Here is a 27,205-nt window from a genome sequence, read left to right on the forward strand (position 1 = left end):
TTTTCTCTAACTTTCCCTGAATCGTCTCTGGAGGTGAGAGGGAGTTCGAGGCTGAATCAGGAAAGATACCCCAACCATCCTCTTGTGGGTGGGGAGGAGCAGATCTGCTGGGTTAAACTTGGTGGTCAACAAACTGAAAGCAGCGACCCGCGGGCTGCGAGCGGAACAGCGGGAACGTTGGATCAGAAACCCAGAATCAGAGCCGCAGTCGAAGCCGCCCCCTTTTCCGGACGCCCCGTCCGCTCCTGGAACCAGGTTCACATCACGCCCTCAGCAACACGTTATGCGTTGGTGAACTACATTTCCCAGAATGCCTTTCAACCTTCTTCCCAGGGCTCCAATGAACGCCGTGGTGACGCCATCATCCGGCGCGGTGTTTAGACTCCACTGATGTCGTGGCGCTTTAGGGGAAGAAGTTGGTGTTTCGCTGGGCCCTGGTACTGAAGACGCGGTCCGGGTCGCCCCTAGCTGTTTCCTACTCACCCAAAGCCCCGCACCCGCCTTTTCTCTCTCTCCTCTTGCAGGATGAGGCGTGCAGGCCTGGGTAAGAAGAGGGCTGAGGTTCGAAGTTCGGGGCCCTAAAACCGGGAGCGCTGGGGCGCGGGAGGAAATCGAACCTGTCTTATGTTCCTGGCATTTGGTCCAAAAAACAGGATGTCTAGAGGGGATCTTTGGGGTCCATGTCGAGTGGAAACACACCATTTGTCCCAGATCCTTGGAATTTCCTTAAGTTTGAGTCAGATTCAAGTTTGGATGGTAGGCTAGAGAAAGTAGTGGACTAGGGGTGGGTGTGTACAGGTGGCATCTCAGTGGTCGAGTGTTTTAGTGTTATTGACTGAGCGTGCTTATGGACCCTGCTATGTTTTCCAAAGTCCGACTCCGGTTTCTGTTTCTCTACTGGCCCTGGATCTTAGTTTCTTCAGAAGCGGAATTTGAAGAGTGGGTGGTTGCACCCAAAGCATGCTAGTAGTGGTCGTTAATCTGGTAACAGTGAGTTACAAAGGTAAATGTATGTGTCATTATTGTTAAAGGTCCTGGAACTGTAACTTCTGGGTCAAAGGCGATTTCTTAATCTGAACCTTGTGCCACGGTTAAGGCAGTAGAACGTGGTTAAGGTTTGGCGACTTAACATTTGATCTTTACCTTTGGGGTTAGGAAACTGGCTCATCAGCAAGAATAAGTTAGACACAAGGAATTTTAATGGGCCCTTATAGTAACGCACAGCTACTAGAACGGCATTTTCTGGTTCTGAAGCTTTCTCTTAGGCACGATTTTTTTTTTTAAAGAAGACCCCGCTAAATTAGAGTGCAGTATACTTCAGAAAATAAATGAAACATTTGAAAAAAGATGTTACCTTTCTCAGTCATTATAAGATTGAAAAAAGAAAAAAAAAAATCCCCAAAGTGTCAGATATTTAAAGTCAGTGAAAGTTGCCAATAACCGTAGACTTGTTTATTGATCAATAAATTGTAGTATGAGAAAGTTTTTTGTTTTTTTAATGAAGTTTTTATGAATACTTGGATCATAGAAAATGGGGCCAGGTAAACTGAAGAGAAAAAAAAAGAAATAATTTTGAGCAAGTTTAGCTTTATATGTCTAAATGTTTTTCTTGTTCATCATCCTTAATACCAAAAAAGATTTATTGTGTGCTTGAGTAAGCTCTAGGTATACAGTTTGTTGCCCTGTTTGTGATCCCCAAAGCTTCCAGTCTAGGTAGGGAGCAGGAATATGTGCAAAGATAAATTGTGGTACAAAGTGTCGCTATACATCCAAATACCAGATAAGCTCTACATATAAGGGATGGTCTCAGAGATTTCAGAGATAGATCACTGTGTACTTTGTGGGGAAGATCTTTGTGTATTTGGTGGAGACATAGGAATTTGAAGTAGACCTTGAATAATGGAGAGTGGGGGAAGTGAGTTCCAGATAGGAGGAACTCAAAAGAAGTAAGGGATTATGATTAAGCCAGTTTGGGTGAAGTAGGGGTTGCGGGATCACACTGTGGAGATCTTTGCATGCGAGGCCAAAGAGTTTGGATTTCATCAGTAGTCCCCTAGGCCCTTTTGAGTATTTTCCTGCTGCAGTGTGCCATGTTAAATTGCAGGAAAGTGACTTGAGTAATGGTTCTCAGCCCTGACTGTACATTAGAATCCCTTGGGAAGTTTTTAAAGTATTGTTACCTGGACCTCAGCTCAGCCAGTAAAATTAGAATTTCTCCAATTTAGAGCCCACTACCTTCACCTTTTTTCCTTTTTTTTTTTTTTTTTAAAAAAAAGCTCTTCCGTGATTGAGAGGAGAGATAATTACCTAGGTAACTACTATTGCTATAATTTACATTGGTGTGAAGTGACAAGGGCTTTTGTTACACATTTTTTCTTTTCTTTTTTTTTAAATTATGAATGCATATTGACCTGAAATTTTAAATTTGGGATCATAGTGAATCTGATACATATCCATAGGCAGAAGCTGCCACACTTCACATGAATCTCTAAATGGTTTTGTTAGCTTACTGATAGAACCTATCCAAAAAAGTAGCGTTTATCTAAATAAACAAAGGCTGAGGATGATCTTCAGTACTTACTAGCTTTTTTATAACTTTTCATAGCAGTACACCACCAGAAGAGAAGTGGCTTTGTTTGGAATAGCAATTCTAGCATTTTATTTGGTTTTTACTTTTGTCATTGTATTTGGGATGGGTCATAGTTTGAGGGAAGATCAACTCTTTAATAGGAATGTGCATTGATATATTTCTGGACGATAAATACAACAAGAATTTCACTTTGAATAAATGGAACAGCATGGAAGAACTCTAAAATTAAAATTAAGATAGGCAAAAGCAACTAAACAAAGGAAAGAAAAAATAGCAATTAATTTATAATGAATTCCTTGGTGAAGTTGTCAAATGTTTGAATTCAACCAGTCAGTAATTACTTATTGGGTAAATGTTATATACTCAGAACCTCAGCCACACAAAATAAGAAGACATTATTCTTTCTTTAAGTATCTTGGCCCTTATTAAACTACAGTTTGCACAGAGTATCATTGATTAATAGAGTAAGAATGCATTTTTAAATGGTGATTTTAATATTTGACTGAGCGGAAAAATATGCCCACTCCTTGAGTTCTTTTATAATAAAACATGTGGAGAGCTTCATGGATAGTGTGTCATGGATAGTGTGTCAGCAGCAAAATTCAGATAGTACAACTCTCTTCTGTTTGGAAAATACTTCTTCGATATTTTGTTGTGGTTTTTGTGGTGGTGGAGATTGCATAGGTATCTGCTGCATATAAAGTACTCATTAGGTACAGGGAGGATATGGAAGCATGAGATACTGTCTTTGCCTTCAGAGAAGCATATGATTCTATTCTGGACAAAGGTATGCACATTCAAAGTTCAATAACAGTGAACTCAGATTCTTTTCATTAATTAGTTCACATCATGTATTCATTGAGTGTGCCTTACAGTGTGTATGTGTTTGTAGGTTTATGGGGGGACATACAGTGTTGAGTCAAACAAACTTAGTCTCTTCCCTTATAGTACTGTACAGAGTACAATATTAATGTTACATACAATCAGAGCTGTAAGAAATCTGTGAGAGTTTTGCTTCATAGGGAAAATGAAATTTCTGTTGTGCCTTGAAAGAACTTCCTATTCACACCTTGACTGTCCTTCAGTGATCAGTGCTGTTACCTCCTGTCACTGCTGCTGCATCTGCTCATTGAGCATATGGAGACTTCTAGTTTTGTTTGTTTTTAATAGATGAGATCTTGCTGTGTTGCCCAGGCTGGTCTCAAATTCCTGGCCTCAAGTGATCCTGCCTCCCTCAGCTTCTCGAGTAGCTGGGATTATAGGTGCAAGCAACTGTGTGCAGCAGGCTCTGAGACTTCTAGTTTTGATATCATTCCTTTCCCCACATTCTCAAGTCACTGTTGAATCTGCTTTAATATCTGTCCAATCTAATCCCCATAATCCAGATCTTCAACCTCTCTTTTGGCAAGCAGTCTCAACCTCTTGGGGCTCCGTTTTTCTGCAACCTCAATATTATAAGCTTCCAGCTATAGATTAGTCCAACCATCCACCTTCTCCTGGACTAACTCAGGCCGATGAACTCTTCTGCAGAAAAAAACCACACACCTGGGATGATTGAAGCCACCGTAGTATATTGCCTCAAACAGGTTTGTTTTATCTTTAGTAATCCTGTGCAGTCCCGGTCCCTTTCCTCCATCATTCTCCTTACTGTATATTCTGAATGATCACCCATTCTTCAGCAGATAGCCCGTTTTCTCCCTTTACTGAGAAAATTGATGGCAACAATTATGTTAAAAAAAAAGTTCACGCCTGTAATCCCAGCACTTTGGGGGGCCGAGGCGGATGGATCATGAGGTCACGAGATCGAGACCATCCTGGCTAACAGGGTGAAACCCTGTCTCTGCTAAAAAATACAAAAAAAAAAAAAAAAAAAAATTAGCCAGGTGTGATGGCGGGCACCTGTAGTCCCAGCTACTCGGGAGGCTGAGGCAGGAGAATGGCCTGAACCTGGGAGGCGGAGCTTTCAGTGAGCCGAGATCGCGCCACAGCACTTCAGCTTGGGCGACAGAGCGAGACTCCATCTCAAAAAAAAAAAAAAAAGTATAGTTAACTAACACCCTGAACTATGCCGTTTCCTCTTAATCGCCCAACATATTTATATATGTATTCACTAAGGCCCACTCCATCTGTTGTTTGATAGCCTGATGACTATGAAGTACTATATTAGGCAGGGAGGTGTACATTCTTATCCCTTAGAGTTCCATAAAAGTAGCACCTAGAAAGAACAGTGGATCTGATACATGGTAATTCTTCAAATATATGTTGAAGAATAAATGAATCTCCCTCTTGACTCTCAGCTAACATTCTGCATAAGTTATTGTGTCTCTTTCCTAGAGCTTCAGTTTGCCCCCTCCCTGCTTTGGCTCTTTCCTGTCCAACTGTCTATTTTAAGAGAAAGAGATGCCAGTAAAGAACCCTCGCCGCTATGAGCTCCCGTCCTTCTGTATTAACCACTTTTCCCTTCCTCTTCACAGCCACGCTTTTTCAATGGGTAGATGATGTTACTGCTTTTAGAACTTTTATTAAAATATATGTTTCTCTTGAGCAGGGAATGTATCCTGAATATTCTTGTGTATTAGTACCTATTTTTGTATCTTCTGGACAATCAATAAGCAATCCAGAAATGTGTATCAAAATGAACTGAACTGAATATTCTTTGGTTAACAAAGGGTAATGGAAAGAATTGGTCTGATCTCTGTTTGGTTATTTAGTTTTTAAATTCATTTGGAGTATGAATATTAGAGACATATGTGGTTTGCAAGGCCCTCCAGGGTCTTTTTCAGTTCTTTCCTAACTATCAGTGTTTCAAAAGTGGCTTCTCTAGAACCACCTTTGTGACTCTGATCCTTGCAGGTGAAGGAGTACCTCCTGGCAACTATGGGAACTATGGCTATGCTAATAGTGGGTATAGTGCCTGTGAAGAAGAAAATGAGAGGCTCACTGAAAGTCTGAGAAGCAAAGTAACTGCTATAAAATCTGTAAGTATATAACAAATATTATATGTGTTTTAATTCGTATATTTCTATACATATAATTATAAACTATATATTCTTATTGACGTCATCCTAAGGAATTCATTTACTCAGATACTGTGGTTTTGTGAGGTCAAAGTACACTCAAAATTTAGACTGTGCTTTGAGTAAGTTAAAAAATGTGGCACATCAAAAGATAGTTTTTTTTTAATACTTAAGAAAAATCTCCAGCTGTTTTTTGTATACTGTATGCTGTCTGCTGTAATGTCTCAAACAGAGCTGTCCATCTTCCACCCCCAAGTAGCTCTTCTGCTTTTTTTAATCTAGTCTTCTAAGCTATAAATCTTGGTCTTTCTTATTTCTACCTTTGTACTTCATTTCAGTCACTGAGTCTTACACTGTCTTTCTGATGTTTCTATCTTTGCCTTTCTATTTCTAATACTATCCCCTGGTTTTCTTTTCTTTTCTTTTTTTTTTTTTGAGATGGAGTTTTGCACTTGTTGCCCAGGCTGGAGTGCAATGGTGCAGTTTTGGCTCACTGCAACCTCTGCCTCCTAGGTTAAAGCAATCCCCCTGTCTCAGCCTCCCAAATAGCTGCGATTACAGGTGCCCGCCACCACACCCGGCTAATTTTTGTATTTTTAGCAGAGACAGGGTTTTACCATGTTGGCCAGGCTGGTCTTGAACTCCTTATCTCAGGTGATCCGCCCGCCTTGGCCTCCCAAAGTGCTGGGATTATAGGTGTGAGCCACCGCACCTGGCCTATCCCCTGGTTTTCTTAGTTGAACTATTGGAAGAACATCTTAACCTATCTGTTCCTGTTTTTTTGCACGTTATGATCTGAGCTGTATAATCATTGCCACAGTCCTCGTTTAGAATATTTTAAAACTTGCATCCTGCACTCCCAGAAGTCTTCAGCGTCCTTCCATGATTTAATAAAGTTCATGCTTCGTAGCTTGATTAAATCAGATAGATCTTTCAAAAATTGGCCTTAGCTTTTGAGATCTTATCTCTCACACTTCCAGAATCTGTATGTGCTTCCTGCTAGACAAATTACACTTTGTGTCCTCTGTATGCTGTCACTTTCCCACCCCCATATCACACTATCCCTTTGCCTTAAGCCTCCACTTCCTTCTTAGATCAACTGAAGTGCTGCTTATCCACATCCGCCCCACTTCATTGCACCCCCTCCCTCCAAACTTTTACCTGATTACCACATCCAGAAGTAACTTTTCTTCTTATGAACATGAGACCATTTGTGCCATTTCTGTAGCACTTATTCATAGTGATTTGCATTGGCATTATTTGTACGTAAAAGGAATTTACCAGAATGCAGGTTTTCTATTGTACTTACTTTATATTCTATATAGCACTTAGCATAATTCCTTATCAATGGTGTTGAGTAAATTTGTATTGAACAAAAGAATTACACGAAGATGATTTTAATAATATATGTGATTGATACTGCATTATAATGAACATGTCGTTCACTTATAAAGCATTCAGTAGAAGCCCATGTTGATAAAACTTAATTGGTATTTCATTATAGTCTTTGGAAAATCGAATTACATTCAGTCTGGAGATCTTTAGATTTTGAAACAGGATTGTTTTCAAACTCATATTAAACTAAAGTTGATTTATGAACTAAGTAATATTGTATAATGTTAATTTTAAAAATACAACACTTGGAAGGACTTAAGAATTAAATGCCTTTAAAACCCCCCCCAACGTAGATAATTTAGTTTACTTGTTAGAAGAAAGTTGTGATGTCCTGGAAATATTTTTCCTTGGTATGAATGACAGTGATAGAAGTTGAGTAATGTGGGCAGTCTAGCTTTATAGTTACTTTATTATCTCTGAGTTGTTAAATCTGGGAGGAAAGCTCATGCTCTGATCTATAGAGTTCTAGTATGGTTTTGTATCAGTATTATCCCATGTGCTTTCACACAGATGAAGAACAATATTTGCAGTGATTTACCAAGATTTTCAGTAGATGATTCTATGTATTTAAATATCTTGGAAGTGAAGCCTTTGATGAATCTGTCCTATAAAGTATTATATAGGTTTTGGTTTGAATAGTTGTCATAATTAGCTATAGTATTGTATTTTGTAAGCTATGGCTCTTTTCTTCAGAGCTTCAGGAAGTAAGTAACACTAATATTTATTTTTTTCAATTTATTATCATATTTTAAAGCAAAAACCTTTAAACTAAGGAAATAATCAATTTAGACATATTTAAAGTAATGTAACATTTCATTAGGAAAATATTAAATACTTTTGTCTAGATTTGAATTGGTTGTATGGATACTTCTAGATCTTTCAAAATGTAATAAGGTTGGGTACTAGCCTTAATTCTTGGTTGACGAAATAATCTGTACAACAAATCCATGTGACATGAGTTTAACTGTATAACAAACCTTCATCTGTACCCCCAAACCTAAAATAAGTTAAAAAATATATATATAATTTATAACATATAATAAATAAATAAAATGTAAGAAGGAAATATACAGATATTTGTAGGAATTTGTAGCTTTTGTAGGAATATAATAAAGATATAAAAGCATACAAGGTTAAGAGAATCAGAGAGAAGTAGTACATACCAAATTAAAAGATGGAATTGAATATTAAGATGAAATTAAAGAGGAAACAGGAAATGTCCATAATTGGGAGGAGTAGAAATTCCAAATTTATTTTTTATTGATCTTGGTAGAAAAAGTATCAGAAGAAGAGAGTTTATGTGTCTAGAAGACCGTTTCATTTCAGAAAATGTGTATGCTTAGAATGACATTATTTTTACTTTATAACACTTGAATACTTTTATGTGAGTAATCCTGTGTATACCTTCTTCTTTATAGCTTTCCATTGAAATAGGCCATGAAGTTAAAACCCAGAATAAATTATTAGCTGAAATGGTAAGTGGTTATGATTTTAACTTTAAGAAATTTGATCTAATATTCACAAATAATAGAATTTCAACTTTTATTCATTTTGAAATACAGAGATCCTAAGTCCTTGATTCCCGTCCATTTGTATCTAATGTGTTTGGAATAACTATAAGGTTTATTTTTGCCATGCTTTTGCATTTTTCATCTCGTCTCACACATGTAAGTGGGAGGAACAAGTGGAAGCCAATGTATCTTTAATCCTGTTTTTAGAATGATTGTTAAAAACTCAAGACAAATGACTATTTTGAGTAGTCTTAGAAATCTCGATAGTAGAGACTACTAGTAATTTATTAACCAAGCAATCAAAAGGCACTTGATATCCAACCAACCAAATGTCGTTCACTTAATGGATACTTACTCTTTTGCTTGATTTCCGAAGGATCACTTATGAAAAAAGTGCTCATAGATTTGAACAGCCCAGAGCCTTTTCTCTCTAACAACATATACCTTTTCTTGTTAGAGTCCTCTTCCATTTGTTAACGTTTATCTTGAATGTCAAGCTTCTCTGAACCTTCTCTGGTTCCATGTGCTTTTAAAATTGTGCTATTCAAAAATGAATTTGGCATCAAAAGCAATGTTCTTGCTAAGCTTGTGCACTATAATCAGCTAGGGACCTCTTTAAAAATGTATATGCCTGATTCTGTCTTTAAATATACTGATTTAGAATTTTGTGAGGAGGGATCTAGATGTAAATATTTTGAAAAAAGCATCTCCGGTGATTCTGATGCATAACCATGGTGAAGATCCATAGATCTAAAGTGTATGAGCCACATAGACACTGAGCTATACAAAGGATATTATTATGCCAGGGCTTTTACATCTCAGGATATTACAATTTCTATGAAAGTATGTGTAATATTTCTAGTCCATACCTAAGCCTCTCTCATCTTTAGGATTTTCCAGCTATGTTTTAATACGTTAGTTTTTCCGCATCCATATTTATAGTCCTTATCACATTTTACTACCTCTATATGATATTCTCTTAACTTAATAGACTCTACTTCAAAGTCAGCTGTCTAAACAAAAGGATATTAAAAGTAAAGGTCCAAGGCCTAGCATGGTAGCTCACGCCTATACTCCCAACATTTTGGGAGGATGAGGTGGGCGGATTACCTGAGGTCAGTAGTTCAAGACCAGCCTGGCCAACATGGTGAAACCCCATCTCTACTAAAAATACAAAAAAATTAGCTGGGCATGGTGGCGTGCGCCTGTAGTCCCAGCTACTTGGGAGGCTGAGGCAGGAGAATCACTTGAACCTGGGAGGCAGAGATTGCAGTGAGCTGAGATTGCACCACTGCACTCCAGCCTGGGCAACAGAGCGAGACTCCATCTCTAAATAAATAAATAAGTAAATAAAGGTACATTTAACTGCTAACCATATTACATTTTGGATGAAATCCTCTACTTGGGTAGCAGTCAACCATTTGACCTTGGAGAGCAATGGCACAACAAAAAGTGGGGAAAAAAATCTGTGTGATAATGCACAAAGTACTTACATTTATTGTTAATTTTTTTATCCACATAATTGGAATAACACCTAAATAGTTTTGAGTTGTTGAATTACTCTGTGGAGCTGAAAGAAGTGTTTATTGGACAATGAAAGAGCTTTTTATTCACTGAGAGTATTACTGTATTTTGCATGGCGAAATCAGGCTGATTATCCAAGGTTATCAACAGGCTCCTGAATTGATTAAACACAAAACTGTCATTACAAATGTACTATGGTAACAGTTATTCAATTACTTGGATATGCATATGTAGACTCTTAGAATCTAACTGTGATATTTTATTTGCCTTTATCTCTGATAGGATTCACAATTTGATTCCACAACTGGATTTCTAGGTAAAACTATGGGCAAACTGAAGATTTTATCCAGAGGGAGCCAAACAAAGCTGCTGTGCTATATGATGCTGTTTTCTTTATTTGTCTTTTTTATCATTTATTGGATTATTAAGCTGAGGTGATGCATGTAATTGTGAATTTGGAATTTGTTCCAACTTAATGGCTTGCAGTACCACTTTGATAAAAATCAGCATCAAAACATTCCTAGTGTTCAAATACTGTGGCATTTTCCATTGAAAATTGCTGAATTTTGCTTATTTTATAAATCACATTAGTTAATACAGTGGTCTTTGAATACTGTTTCTTAATGACTCATTTTAGCCCCTATTTTCAGGGGTAGTGAGAGGGTGTGGCTCCACTAATTTCCAGTTTGTTATTCTATTGTTTGCCAACTGTCAGATTAAATAGCATTATAATATTTTGTTGTAATCATAAATGCAGTTTTATGTCCCATGTAAGGAAACTTAGTGGGAGAGTAACAGAATGCCTGGAGAGCCTGATTCTGAGCTCTTGAAGTAGTCAGCGAGTTTGTGGTAAAATGGTAATTGAATTTTCCTAACTGCATCAATTGTAATGATATACTCCCTTCTCCTCCTTTATTTAGTTAAAATTGTAGGCTGATTTCTTTTTACCTACAATCTTCCTAATAATTTTTGATGATAATGGCCCCTCATTTCTTTCTGCCTAAAGACCTCATTCTTTAAATAAAACTTGTTATTTTGGCATATTTCTGGTAGGGCCCATTGCACATGTGTATCAGTATAGTTATTATTTCATATTAACTTTATAAATTCTCTTGACTTGGCTTATACTAGTTTTATGATTTTTACTACATAGGTAGCACATTTATCATTTGTGACAGAATAATGTGAAGTTAAGTAATTACTGAACTTTAAATGGAAATAGTATGCAAGAAACTCAGGCATTGAACTTGAAGATAAGAGTATTGTTGCTTTAATCCAGTGTATTTGTTTATGGAAAGAAAAACACAAAGGCAGACTGTTGAGTAAAAAATATTAAATATTGTTAAATATTCTGTATTTTGGAATTTATCCGTTTATAGGCTTCAAAAGTAAATTTTTAAATAAAATATATTAGTCGACTGTGTTACTTCTTTAAGTCTCTTTTACATTCTCAGTAGAATCTGAGAAATGGTCCTGACAACTCAGATTCCAACCCAAATCAAGCAAAGTTAATATTTGTATTGTTGGAACTTGATTCAAACAAATAAGCAAATCTTGACTCTATTTCAAAAATCTCTTTAATTCTTTATATTTTTGGTTATGAATGTATTTTCTTGGATTTTACTGAGTTTTCAATTCTTTTTGTTCATCCCTAGTAACCTGTCAGTTTGGGTCCTGTTTTTTCTGGCTTCATTCGTCATTATTTGGGCCTCTACCTGACAGGTTAAAACCACCGGAACTGAGTGTGGTTAGGGGACTTAAACAGATAAGCCTGACATGTGATGGGAGAGGCACTGGTTTGAGTTAGATGACCTGGGTTCATATCTCTATTCCTTAACTTGCTCACTGCTTTTGTCCTTGATTTCTTCATTACACCATCTATTTCATAGGATAGTTGTGAGAAGTAGATAATATATTGTAAAGTGCCTGGTATGCGATAATCACTCAATAAATGTTGGTTCTCACTACCATTAACAGAAATTCTCAGAAAAGGTAGTTATTTTAAGGACAAGACAATAGGTTGTTTTCAGGCTTCGAGGTGATGAAATACCTCCAAGTAGGTATTTTCATCAGGCAACTGGAGAGTGACTCATTCATTCAAGAAGTTTTTAACTGTACTTTGTGTCAAGTGTGTGACACCAGAGCTCATGGGAGATTCAGAAATCATTGTCAATAATTAAAGTTGTGAAAAACGGGAAGAGCAGAAGGCCAAAGAAAATGACTTAAAAATGAAAACAGGAGAATCAACAATGGAAGTAGAGGATATGAAAGCCTTAGGAAAACCAATGATGGCAAGAGAAGGATGGATTTCAGGATTGTTTAGCTATTTTATGAAAGTACTTTGTAAAATATTTAAAAATTTTAATGTGGACAGTATCATCAAGCAGATAGAGATTTCAGGAAAAGGGATTTTGGGTGGTATAAAAGTGATTCTCATCACTGCATGGTTCAACATTTCTTATGATTTTTATTTCTAAGTACTATTTAAAGTAGGTCTCTACCTGGCATTTTGTCTTGCTCCTTCACATCACTATGTCTGCTGAGATTCCTGGCAGGCAGGGAACTCCTCTGGACACACTGGCATGTCGCTGCCCAACCAGGGATCCTTCTGCCAGCACCCTCTTTTTCCATCTAAAACAAATATGCAACATTTTAAGCATCAGAATTCTGGAGCAGAGAACCCTAGCACCTGTCCCCATGAAAAGCTCTGGTTCTATAAAATAGTTTTCCTAATTTTTTAATGCTCCTAAATTTCAAGTTAGATATATTGAATTTACTTCTTTGAGAGAATGTTGAAAAAGTGTTTGATAATTTGGGTTTATGCAGTCAATAAATAATGTCATCATTCTATACTGATGAATAAACTTTGACTAAATATTTATTGGGAAGCAGAGTAGCATCGTGGCTAAGACCAAAGGCTATGAAGTTACACTGCCTGAGCATAAATCCTGGCTCCACCATTCACACTATGACTTTGGGCTGATGACCTCTCCATCTCAGTTTCTCTGTTTGTAAAACAGGAATAAAAATTGTATAAAAATATAGAAATACACTCATAGGCTGATAGGAATAATTAAATAAAATATTAAAAAATAGAATTTTTTATTTCTGTGGTGTAAAATCTCCCACCACACTCGATTCCAAGCACTATTGTGACAGCACTGAAACACAAGAGTTGTGAATATACATGCACAATTAGCTCTCTTGAGTTGGTACAAGCTAAATTCAGTACACTGTGGTTATGTTGATAAGTGTTTCTGAAATATTTAGAAGTTATTTGTTTCCCAAATGAGAATCTCTTACTTAAATTTTAATAGAGAAACTTCAGATGACATGAAATTAACTGGTGAATTAACTTGAGAATGATACCTTTCAAAGGCAATAGACACTTAGAAGATCATTTCCATATTTTACATATGTTAACTTTTTCTCAAATTGTATGGATAAAATCTTCCTACATTTATTAACCTTCCATCTTCTGGTGTTTGAAATCCTGTGCAAGAATCATTTATGGAAAAGGCACGTGGTTATTGTTACTCTGGCTTCCTCCGTTCTTTTCCTTTCAGTTAAATGTTCAAGCAGGAGAGCAGGATCCTTCTGTACATTTCATAGAGCTTTGTTCTCTTTGTGTATATATTGGCATCTGTATCTTAGCCAAGTAATTCACCTTGTCCTTTTAGAAGAATTTTTCACAAGCCTTGGAAAGACTATTGCATGAACCAAAGAGATATGCAAAGTGCCAAGTTCAAGTCTTAAAGTAATCTTTCCTTAATCTTCAAAATGAAGAGAAAGAAATAAACATAAAATGTTTCTGGCCAAAAAAAAAAAAAAACAAGCATATACTAGATGTGAGACTCCAAAATTCATTCAAACTTAATCATTTATAACTTTAGTAGCTGAAGTGTAATGCAAAATGTAACCACATTACCCATTATAAATATAAGTATTCTACAAAGTCTTTGTGACATTTAGAAAAGAAAAACTGTTTAATGTTTTCTTTTGACTAACTTTGCTAATTTCAACATGGATTATAATTATACAATTATGTAAAGAATTGTCCTATGTTTTCTCAAAGATCGATGATTGTGGTGTGATACACTTGAAAGCAGACAGCTGAATCTGACTTTTGGTGTTTATAGCTTCTCTAATGCCTGTAATTAATTTAGAAATGAGCAGGAGAAAATGAAATACATAGCATAAAAATGTCTATATACAACAGATATTAATATATTTATAATGAAAAACCTTGTCAGGTCATCAATTTACATTTTAAAAGAATATTTATAATTATTGCTTTCTCCTCAAGTTGATCTCATTAATTAATAAATAGTTCGACCAGCTGGTAATTTATTAAGCTTTTACATTATTTAATAATCCATTTGCTTTAAAGCACATAAGATAAACTGTCTTATTTTTAAGGAAAGTAGAACATGAGTTTTATGTGAGGTAATTTGTATTTCAGAAAAGTTACTGGAATAAAATGCTTTAGTCTGATTATACACAGATTTAATGCTTAGTTTCTTCAAAGATCTTTTAATATGTTAATTTTACATTAATATATGTTTATATTTAACTTATTTCAAAATTATTTAAAATCTGTAAAAGGCAAATTGAGTTTGTTTTGTTCACACACAAGACAATTTCAAGGAGTCCAAATATGTTATGATGATGTCTATTAAAGATATCCATACCACATGATTAAAATTATTTTCATAATTAATGGATTATCTGCTGGGTTACTGCTTGAAAGACAAACAAACTTCTGAATGCTATGTGCTAGTCAGCTCCCTTAAACTCTTTGTCTGCATTTGTTTCTCATGGCTAAATAATTTAAATTTAATTTTAAACTATTTCTAAAATAGTTTTAGATTCACACAGAGAGCATTTTAAACCAGATCAATGGGGATATAGAAAATATTCTTTCTATTGGTTACACACTCTTTTGTCTTCAAAATTGCCATAAACCCTGTTTCCACAGGCTCAGTGAAAACTGAGCACCAAGAACATGATGTATTTTTGACTCTAGCAAAAAACTAGAAAAGTACACACAAATTTTGTTTGCATTCACAACCGGTCACTTAAGGCAACTGACAATGCCAGGCTCCCTACTGTGAAGTTTGTAACAGATGGGACGAGACAACTTGCAAAGTTTAGTTCACTTGCACTTACACACAGTGTAATCTGAATCTACCTTTTGGGCATGGCTAGCAAACCACCCTAGGGCAGTTTCACAGAATCCTCTCTCTAAACTTTAAAAAACTTAATTTTTTTTTTTTTAAAAGAAACTACAAATCTATTTCATAAAACAACAGCATTCTAATATTTGAATTTAAGAGTGATTTTAATATACTTGCTTCGGCCTGGCACGGTGGCTCGCGCCTGTAATCCCAGCACTTTGGAAGGCCGAGGTAGATGGATCACTTGAGGTCAGTAGTTCAAGACCAGCCTGGCCAACATGATGAAACCCCGTGTCTACTAAAAATACAAAAATTAGCCGGGTGTGGTGGCGGGCATCTGTAATCCCAGCTACTCGGGAGGCTGAGACGGGCGAACTGCTTGAACCCAGGAGGCGGAGGTTGCAGTGAGCCGAGATCGCGCCACTGCACTCCAGCCTGGGTGACAGAGTGACTCCGTTTCAAAAAAACAAACAACAACAACAGTATATATATATATTTATATATCTTTTATATACGTATTTATTTATATATTTATATATATTTATTTATATGTTTTTATATATATATATTTGCTTAACTTTTTTCTACCACTGTGTGTCTTAGAATTAATCACAAGGAAGTTGTGATGGAATAAGTTTTAATATAAGTGAAATGTGTGTTGGCAAAAATGAAAAGGAAGGAAGGAGAGACAGGAGAAAGTTAAACTTCAGTCCTTTTTGTATTAATATGGTCTTTTACCTAAATTATATTCAGCTTTTTCCGGAGGATGTAGACCTTCTAAGGGCAGATGGGCAGTATGAAAATATTATATGTTAACTTATTTGCTTTTTAATTAAGTGTACGAGTGTTGCTTTATTCAACATGCAGTTTTGCTCTTGTTTCTAGTAATGAAATGATGTATGTTTTCAGAAAATTTAATTAATTACTAATTAAACAATTCCTACTGGTACTTATCCATGCCAGGTAAACTCAAGATGGGTTTTCTTAATATAAGCATGCATATTTACTCATGACTTAAATTTTCGTTCTAGTACTTCCCTAGAGAGGTTATACACATACATCCATCTTAAACTGTAGCATCTGCTATGTAAAACTCATGTTTTTCTTCACCAGTGAGGAGTTTTAAACTGTTAACGTCTTCAAAAGATATCTCTGTGGTGTTTGATGGCCTATGCACATAAACAGTGTTTCAATTCTTTTAGAGATATGAATTCCTAATAATAAAGAACATAAAGATTATATGTAGAACAGGACATTTTTAATATAAAAAATAAAATATTTGTGTTTAATTCATTTAGGAAAGACATATTTGGTGTGTATCAACATAAAGTACTTTATGTTAAACACCTGTGTTTTCCATTAAGCACTTGGCACAGTAGTAGATCCCAACAAGTGTTTGCTGAATAAATTGATGCTTTGGTTTTCATCTTTTCTGCTAGAGAACATATCTTTTTAATCACCTCTCACTAAAATTCCAGTGCTGAGACCATAAAAGGCCCTTAATAAAAATATATGGCTTGATTAATAACATACCAAGTTTACTTGCTAGCTGAGCTTCTTTGAGTATTAGAAGTACAATATTTTAGCCATTAGATTAATTGGGGGCCAAAAATTATTGCTAAATTAAAGTTCTTCTTATGATTTTCGCTACTTTAAAGCTGAGGGAAGATGAGTTAAAATTGAATGCCATGTCTACAGGGTCGAGTATGGATGCCACTTAGGCACAAGTGGAAGAACAACTGAGGAAAGCTGTTTAATAGTCTTCCTCTTCAATCAAAATTCACATTTTGTAATCAAGTATCTTAGCTTTAAAATGCACTTAAAAACTTTTTTTCTCTAAACTCGGAATATAGCCTTGAAATGCACTTTACAACTCTGTTTCTCTCCCTTTCCGACCAGACACTCCCTAGCACCATGCACACTTATTTAATGATATGCTTGTTTAGAAGCTCCCGGGGCTACTCTAGAAGCAAACCAGATACGGAAACCCAGTTGTAGAACTCTCCCCCACCTAGAAATTACCTCAGAGGGGATAATCTATGACCCAGCCACAGTGAAGATGATGCCAGCTTGGATTCTGTCCAGGTAGACAATAATTCAAGATAGCCATTGGAACAAGACATGCAGAACTGCATCTTGCACAACTCCTGCAAGTTTCTCTTTTTAAACCCCCACAGTCAGCCCAAAAATTTGAAATGGTTTTGTAGAGGCATAAACCCAGCCATTTCCTCAACTGCCGGCATTTGATTAATAAAGCTGCTTTCCTTCCACTATACCTCACCTCTTGTGTATTCGGCTTCTCAAGCGGCAAGTGGCTGAACTTGCTTTCCATTACAATTTCAAGGCATGAGAGGTTTATCAGTATCTCTGACCCAAGTTGATCCAGTGAGTTAGGCATTTCATTCCTGAAAGCCTAGATTAAAAAAACAAAAAAACAAAAGAAACCTTTTTTTTTTCTATTTCTGTTTCAGAAACACATTCTGAGAAATGCATTGTTAGGTGATTGATTTTGTCCTTATGAGAACATCCTAGAGTGTGCGTACACAAACCTACATGGTATGTTCTACTGTACACTTAGGCTATGAGGTGTACCCCATTGCTTCCAGGCTACAAACCTGTACAGCATGTACTATACGGAATAGTGTAGGCAATTGTAACACCGTGGGAAGTATTTGTGTATCTGAACACATCTAATCATAGAAAAGGTAATGCATTGCACTGTGATGTTACAATAGCTACACCACTAGATTATAGGAATTTTTGCAATGTTACAATGGCTACAACATCACTAGGGGATAGGAATTTTTCAGCTCCAATTAATCTGATGGGACCACCATTATATATGTTATCCATTGTTGACCTTAGCCAAGAAGTCTGCATTTCACTCAAAGCCCTACAGCAAGATGTGTAATCCACTTAGCCCACAATGTAAGTGGTGACATCTTACCAGGGAATTTCAGTGGCACATAAATTAAGAACGTATTCAAGTGACAGGTGGGGCATATCCCTAGTGTTGGCAATTAGGCACACCTAGTTAGCTTAGCGTCCGTGGGTAGTTCACATTTTGCTGCCATTGATGATGCAGTCATTACCTTTCTTCATGTTTGTTATGCTGATATAAGGGAATCAGAGAAAAGAGTTTTCGTTTCCAACTTTCAGAACAGGCAATCCATTCTCATTTGTGAAAGGCAAGTGATAAATATTAGCAACTTAGAAACTCAGCTCTTTAGGTCTACCATGGATTTTCAGAGCTAAAACTTTCCAGTCTATTCCCTGGATTATAGAATTTTGAATTGCAAATGAGACACCATTTAATTCAAACATTATTTTATAAATTCAAGTTTCTGTCCCGCACATGTTCACAGGTATAATTGAGAGATACTTGAGAACTAATTGAATCAAGAGGATGCACATAGGTCGAATAACAAAAACCGAACAGATTTGTTTTTCTGGTCTGGCTACCATCAACTCTCATTATTTCTAACCATTAACTTACCTGAGACGATAATAACAGAAATGGTAAGGAAAGAAGAATGGGGTGAGGGGAGCAGGAAAAAAGATAAAAACATTTAAATCTCAGTATCACAGGAGGACCACTATGGTCCATGTCTAACTTTACAACCACCAACTCTAAGATGCTCTAGGTCCTTGGCTGTGTGTTTCTGCCTTGATCCCGTAATTGCTTATCAGCTTGGAGGGTGTTGTTTGAATGATTGTGTCTTATTGTGGGACAATCTGAACCTGAAATTTAGTTGGAGTGTCCATATTCATTGGGTCCTATTCCACTGAGCTCAACCTACCATTCACAAGAGCTGGATCATTGCTCTGTTAAAAGCACATTTATATTAAGTATATGAGGTGATGTTTTGTACTTAAAACTCTCCATTATTTGGTTTGAACACAGTTTAGTTTGAATACATTACAGTACAGTTTGAATACATTACAATATAGTTTGAATACATTACAATACAGTTTAGTTTGAATATGAACTCTCCACTATTTAGTTTGAATACAGTTTAGTTTGAATACATTATTTAGTTTGAATTATTCTGTTATATACCAGCATCACACAGGTTAATAATAATAACCATTTATTGGGTGAGAGACAGTTCTGAACACTTTATGTAACCTAGCTCATTTAACCTGCATAATATCCTTAAGGTGAGTATTAGTAATAGCCTTATGTTACACATAAAATTCTGGCCCAGAACCATTAAACAACCCAAAGTCACATAAAGTTGGGAATTCAGGCAGTCTGTCTCCAAAGCCTGCATTCTTAATCACACACAGCATTGTTTTTGTAGCTCAGCATGAAACTTTATAGAAAGTCTTCCCAGACTCAAGGTAGATTATGAAGTTGAAAGAGGACCAGCAACAGTGGCCATATTTCTAACTTTCTGGAGTTGGGAGCATGGTTAGGGAAGGTGGCAGAGATGGTGTGGGGGAGGGCAGAGATACAGAGGTGAGAGAATGGGATAGTAAGACTATTTTGCTAGGAATTGAGCCTGATTAAAAATTCTGAATTTTCAAAATATAGACTGAGAATATATATTCTTTATAGCTTCTGAAAAAGCAAACTATTTTAATCTCCTAGCTTCTGAATTTGATGTGTAAATCAGCAGTTGAATTTGGCTAGAGACTGTACTAGACATAAAGAAATCTGTGTAACTCCATGATATCTGACATTTTCTTTTGTCCTCTGAGGATTATAGTACTAATACGTGACTAAGTTTTCTAGGGAGAAATATTTATTCATTTAGCCATATTTATATCTGAATTTTCTTTGAAGACTTTTTTTTTTAAATCACGCAATGCTTTATAGTGCTCTGATTTAAATTTCCATCAAGCATTTGCAAACACAATCTGGAGGCTATTCTGTAGTTCATTATACAAGTAGGCATACTGAAGCACAAAAGGAAAGAATGACAAGCTAATCAGTGCTGTTTTGCCACCTAATTACAACTTTTTTTTTTTTTTAACCCAAGACATTTATCTTTGTTTCTGGTTCATCCAATTTCCAGGAAAGAAAGTGGCCTTCTTCAGTAGAAGGAATTTAATCTCAAATAACTTACCGTAGAAGGAATTTCATCTCAAATAACTTACAATTAATGTTCACCTATTTGGCAGAATGACATTTTAACAGTACCAAAAGGTTTGACATAGTTGTCCACCAACTCTTCTCAGATGTACTGAGTTGAATAATGGTTCCTAAAGATTCATGTACACCCAGAACCTCAAAATATGACGTTATTTGGAAATAGCATCATTGCAGATATAATCTAGGTAAGATCAAGCCACACTGGGTTAGGGTGAGCCCTAATACAATGACTAATGTCCTTACAAGAGGAAGGACATTTGATGGGCACAGAGACACAGAAAATGCCCTGTGGAGACAGAGGCAGAGATTGAGCAATATGCCTACAAGCAAAGCAACACCAAGGATTGCCAGCAACCACCTGAAGCTAGGAGAAGGCAAGAAAGGATCCTACCCATGAGCTCTCAGAAAGAGCATGGCCTTGCCAACATCTTGATTTTGAAGTTCTAGCCTCCTGAATTGTGGGATAATCAATTTCTGTTGTTTTCAGCTACCAATTTGTTAGAGTCCCTAGGAAACTAAGACATCAGTCATTGCAGCATCATGGGTTGCCTAGGAGTGCCTGGGATGAAAATCCAGATGCACAAGAGTGAGATTCTAGACAGCAAAATACAGGGCTCTGGCTACCACATTCTCCTAAGTGCCAGCTATTGCCAATGCAGTCAAGCTCTGTGGATATTCTAGGGAATATTTGCTCAAAAGACTTTACTTCTTTTCCTTTTTTTTTCTTTTTTGCAATGCATGACTGAAGAATTGAATTGGGTAAATAATGCACCCTGATTAGTAGAAGCAGGAACCTGAAATGAGGCCGAAATCAAGGAAAATATTCTGAAATGAGGAGCCACAAATAAGAAGACACTAACCCTTTCCAATTGATATAGTGTAATTCTGTAAGCATTTTTTTCCCACTACAATTTTGTACAGAGTCATGGCTCATCTTAATTTGGTCTTAAAATTTTTTTAGGTCCATGAATGTATATCAAACTTAACCATTGATGCAGAAAACATGTTATGTATCCTTAAACACAGAGGAACTATTATAAATTTTAATCCCCTAAAATATTGCAACTTTTGGAGATTTTCCCCATGAATCAGAGGCCAGTTCATGTCTTTTTAGGGAATTCAATATATTGAGGTGAACCATCAATGCAATGATGTTTTAAAGACAAGAGTTGATCTTGTCATGGCATGAAGAAATAATTAATAGAGATGTACTCCATGAAGAAGTGAAAGGGAGGATGTGTTCCAACTAGAATTGGGAAGAATAATGTGACACCAAATACCTTTTTCTATCAGTGATAGGAAAATAGACAATGACAGGTCAAAAATAATCAACAAGCCATGGGTCATGCCTTAATCATTGAGTGAATGCTAAAAGGGGAATCTCCCATGACTCTCTTATTTCCTGGCCTGGGCCACCTCTGGTCTTCTGGTACTGATTTTTTGGCATCAGGATCAACTTTGGATCTAGAAGAGGGAATTGTCTGAAGAATGCCTTATCTGCCCTGTTCTTTCCCTAGTGTAGGGTCAATTACGTCAGTGCTAAAGAACACCAGAACCTTCGTATTATGAGAAATGTACATACTCTTGTCTCAAGCAGAATAAAAATAACTATTCTTACTGAAATATGTAGAGGTGTTGATAGTATTAAGCACAATTTGAACAAACAAGCAAAACTATCCCGTTTCTTGGAGATAAGGGACAAAATTCTGTATTATTTGTTCAGAATTATTATTATTATTATTATTTCTTGTGTACCCAGAACCTCAAAATGTGACCTTATTTGGAAATAGTGTCTTTGCAGATATAATCTAGTTAAGATGAAGCCACACTGGATTAGGGTGAGCTCAAATCCAACGACTAATGTCCTTACAAGAAGAAGGACATTTGATGGGCACAAAGACACGGAGAATTCCAGGTGGAGAATAAATTCCCAACCATACTTTCAGTCTCTTGAGGGCAAGGACAGGATGTATACACATTTAATCTTTATTATCCAAGCCCAACATAGTATCTGGCACATAGTAGAAACTCAATGGACTGAATGAGCAAATAAATTCATAAAGTAAGGGGTAGCTGAACCAGAATCACCAAATTACAGAGTTCTAGACACCCAGATAGGTAAATTTGTTTATGACTGAGAGTTGTCAATTATAATGGGATGGCAGAGTGAGAGAATTCCTGGCTTCCAAGACCATTGGAACTATCATCTTATACTATGTTTCTATTTGCTAGAAAGTCACATAGTACAATGAGCTTCATAATTATAGACTGATCTATATATCTATATTTCAAGCAGTGTGCCATGATTTCATAAAATATTTATTAAGCTTCTGCCAATAGTCTACTAGATATCATAGAAAAATACATATAAAATCCTGCCTTTAGCAGATTATGACATAGCTAAAGACGTTTACATTCATCACTACAATTAAGCAATAAAGCAGGTGCAAATAGGTGTGTGGTGGGATAAAGAGGGAGTAGTTTTTATTTAATATCTGTATCAGATCCAGACTCTGTGTCATACCAGAGCTACTCAGCTTCGCCTATCCACTCTCCCCACAATCCCCCACTTTCTTTGCTTCCCAGCTGGAAGGACCCTGGCACTGCCCACTGGTCTTATAGTTTAATGCCGTGACTTCTGCCACTGCCATGCACACCCTTGGACCAGTTCCCATTGGCACTACTGACTGCAATGTCTGCTCCATCACCAGATTGGACCAAGAGAAGGTGTTACTTCTCCAGTGGCTGCCCGGGAATGCTACCCGGAAGTACAATGGATTTAATGACTCCTAGGAGGACTTCAACCAATGAAAGACAAAGAGACAGCAGCAGCCAGCTGATACATTACTTGAATTCCAGGAATTGCCCTTCTGGAGAATTTATATGAGAATCAGCAACCTACTGTTTTTCCTTTGAGGCTGTGGACAGCTTAAGTAGTATGCTCTCTTTGCATTTTGGTCCCCTTTCTTCTCTGCCTTGCTGCTGTTTTCCCCAAATTTACTTCCCAATAAGCTTTTGAATCAGGCTTTGTTTTTCAGGAAGTGTGGGCCAAAACAGTACTTGGAAAAGATTTTACTTGGGAGAACATGATAGCTTTTTGCTATTTATAAGAATTCATAGACAACCCACTACTGAAGTAATGTAAACAATTAATGACCTTTTGCTTCTCTCACAATGTGGAATGATAAAAAGCAATTCAATGACAAATCATCCCAGTCTGTAGAGGACTGAGGGATTTCCCAGGGCATGAGACTTCCAGTGCTGAAACTGGGAAAATCCTGGGCAGACCAGGAAGAGTTGGTCACTGTGAAAAGCAGTTAGGAGAAATTTACAAAGGTAGGCTGAATTTGTGTAGAAACACCCCCAACAGCAAACACATAGAAATGACAGACAAAATACTACAAATATTAACAAAAAATTCATATAGGAATAAATGAAACAGGGGGAAATCTCCAGATGGCAGAATTGAAGAAACTGTCTAAAATAAAGCCCAGAGATAAAAAACAGAAAACTAAAAGTGGTACTAAGATACGTAAATGGCGACTTTCCCAATTACACTTGAACTCTTGTGTACTTTTGCTTTGCAATAAAAACTTCTTTTTATTGCACTTCAAAGAAATATTGCCTTTCACTTCATTGCCTTTCACTTTATTGCCTTTCACTTCAAAGAAAAAAAAATGGTAAAATGAGAACTCCAACATATATAAGATCACATCATCAGCAAACACAGACAGTTTTACTTCTTCCTTTCTGATATGGATGCATTTAAAAATTTTTCCTTGCCTGATTGCTCTCGCTAGGACTTCCAGTACTATGTTGAATAGAAGTGGCGACGGTGGGTATCCTGGCCTTGTTCTGGGTCCTAAAGGAAAATATTTCAACTTTTCCCATTGAATATAATGCTGGCTGTGGGCTTTCCATGTATGGCCTTTATTATGTTGAAGCAATTTACTTCTGCTGCTAGTTCTTTGAGAGTTACTATGGAAGTGTGTTAAGTTTTATCAAATGCTTTTCTCATGTGATTTTTATCCTTCATCATCTTGGTAATATTGTGTATCAGGTTAATTGATTTTTGTATGTTGAACCATCCTTGAATCCCAAGGATAAATTTCACTTGATCCTGGTATATGATTCTTTTAATATGCTGTTGAATTTAATTTGCTAGTTTTTTGGTGAGAAATTTTGCATCTATGATCATCAAGATTATTGGCCTATAGTTGTTTGTTGTTGTTGTTAAAAAATAGTGTCTTTGGCTTTGGTGTCAGGATAATGCTGGTCCTGCAAAATGGATTTGGAAGCCTTCCTCCTATTCAATTTTCTGAGGGAGTTTGAGAAGGATTGACATTAATTCTTTAAATGTTGGTAGAGTTCACCAGTGAGGCCATCTGGTCCTGGGCTTTTCTTTGTTGGGAGATTTCTGATTCTTGATTCAATCTCCTTACAAGTTATAGATCTGTTCAGGTTTTCCATTTCTTCATGATTCAGTATTGGTAGACTGTAGGTTTCTAGGAATTTATCTATTTCTTGTAGGTAGGAAAATTTGGAATGTTGCGCACATGGCCCAACTCTTTCCCTCCCCAGGGAGAAGCTGGAATCTGGGTTTTTTTGACCACTTGCTCTGCACCAAGCCAGGTGGAGGGGCTATGGCAAGTGCATGTGGGCTGCAGTAAATCACTGTTTTTGTTCTTTCTCAGTGGCTCCCAGCATCTAGAGTACATTGGGTCTGGTCAGAACCTAAGGCCAGTGAGACAGAAGCCAGTTCCTTGAGCAACCCTCAGAAGAATAAGAACATTGGATATATGATCCAGTCCTTTCCTTAACTCCCCAGGGAGAAGCTGGGAGATGGAAACTTCCTCCCAATCATATGGCAGTATGCTGGGGGTAGGGATTATGGTGAGAAAGAGAGTCGAATTTTCTTACTGGCTTCAATGTGCCGGTCTCATGCTTGCCTGGAGTGCAGGAGTCCCTCAATTAGTTTCTGAAGTTCTCACAAAAAGAATTGGTTCATATGTGGTTGCTGATGTGTCATGGGGAGAAGGAAGGTTCTTGCTGACATTACCATTCCCATCTTGCAGTCGTGTTTAAAGGCAGACAAGGTTATGAGAATTAGGATAGAATGTTAAAGTTCACTAATTTATGATATGACACTTATGGGAAAATGTCACTGCTTTCAGGAAATAAAAATATACTTTTATACAAAAGTATGTATAAAACATTTTAAGTTGGTGGTAAATCCCTGCCATTGCACTGAACAGTGGCACAGCTAGGCCTGTGTGTTAGACATTGGTTATTTTTAGGTACCCAGCATCCAGACAATCCTTCCTATTATGAGACATTCCCTAGTTGTGTGTGTATCCCTTCCCACTCCAGAAGCCAAAGGGATTGAAGATACTCCCTTCCTGTCTTCCTGAAAGCCAGATGTAGGCTCAGAATGCAGACTTGACCAGTTGGACACCACCAACTGGACTTCCAAAGATTCAGGAACCTGAAAAACTATCAGTGGCAGAAGCAGCAGCATCAATTATTTTGCAGGGATAGGTGTGGCATCCAGTGGCAGAGGCCTTGAGCATTTAGTGCTGAACAGTCTGGCAGACACGAGAAGACAGTAGCTTAAGTGTCCACTAGTGGCAGCTCCAGTGATTGGGTGCTCTTGAACCATGACCAGCTATACTTCTTATTCTCTGGCCAACCTTCATTTGTCCTTATCTATTTCTTATTCTTGATCTCCAAGCTTCCAGAATGAATGTGTGGACTCCCTTCAAACAGATTCATTTTCTGTAAAAGTTTGTCAAAGCCATTTTTTCTAACATCAAACTCTGACTGATACCCCTTAATTTTCATGACGTAAGTTTGCATATTACAGTAATTTTTAAATTACTAAAACTCGGGAAATGGGCGCATGGTTTTTTACTTTAAGTAATCTATAAACTGAAAATTTAAACAAGATATTAAATAGAAAAAGGAAGCATATGAAAATAGTCAAACAAGCCAACAGACTAGTAAAGGCAAATTCTTACAGAGTTCAGAAACTCTAACAATGTATGATAATGTAATGAGAAATGCATCAAGGGGGAAATGAAACGTGGGAAATATTGTATAGGAAATGCAGGAAGGAGATAGATAAAGAGAACCAGAGAGATCTTTCCAAGTGGAAGTGCTGATCTGAGCAAAGACTTAAAAATGAGATTGCAGGCCAGGCACAGTGGCTCACGCCTGTAATGCCAGCACTTTGGGAGGCCAAGGTGGGCAGATTGCTTGAGCCCAGGAGCTCCAGACCAGCCTGGGCCACATAGCAAAACCCCTCTCGACAAAAAAATACAAAATTAACCGGGCATCATGGTACATGCCTTTAGCGCCAGCTATGGGGAGGCTGAGAGATGGGAGGATCATTTAGCCTCAGAGGTGGAGGCTGTGGTAAGCCAATCATGCCACTGCACTCCAATCTGGGCAACAGAGTGATACCCTGTCTGGAAAAAAAAAAAAAAGAAAGTTGCAGATGCCACATTTTGCGACAATAACAACCAGTCTAGGACAGAGAGTTTAAGTAAAAGAAACATTCGATTATGGCCTCAGATGCTAGTAAGGAGCTTGAATTTGAGCCTGTACACGTAGGGGAATTGAAGGTTCCTAAGTGGGCAAGTGGCATATAATCAGGTAAAGGATTCAATGAAACCGTCACAGAGAAAGACTCCACAGGTTCTGGTCAATAAATATGATAGGGTGGTCATTAAAGAAAGTGTCAGATGTGTTTTCAAGCTGGAAGAATGGAAGATTAACACAAGCATCTGGCCTCTGGGACAACATGCAGAATTCAGTTTTATTTCTGTTTACAAAGGAGAGTGGTCAAAGTGGGAGTTCCAATTTAGGAAGGAAGCTTCTGCATAGAGTGCCCC

At 37.0% G+C, this 27,205-nt stretch overlaps 1 protein-coding gene across 1 annotated transcript; it reads left to right on the plus strand.

The window, feature by feature from the left end:
• Positions 1–351: 351 nt before the first annotated feature.
• On the plus strand, positions 352–11,460 carry BET1 (Bet1 golgi vesicular membrane trafficking protein). The gene is made up of 4 exons (XM_004045762.5): positions 352–544; positions 5,444–5,568; positions 8,421–8,477; positions 10,320–11,460. Exons 1-4 carry the CDS (start codon positions 526–528, stop codon positions 10,473–10,475), a joined length of 357 nt encoding a protein of 118 aa, XP_004045810.3. The 5' UTR covers positions 352–525; the 3' UTR covers positions 10,476–11,460.
• The last annotated feature ends 15,745 nt before the right edge of the window (positions 11,461–27,205 follow it).

The sequence above is a fragment of the Gorilla gorilla genome, chromosome 6, assembly GCF_029281585.2.
Source record: "Gorilla gorilla gorilla isolate KB3781 chromosome 6, NHGRI_mGorGor1-v2.1_pri, whole genome shotgun sequence".
In the NCBI taxonomy this organism is placed as follows: Eukaryota; Metazoa; Chordata; class Mammalia; order Primates; family Hominidae; genus Gorilla; species Gorilla gorilla.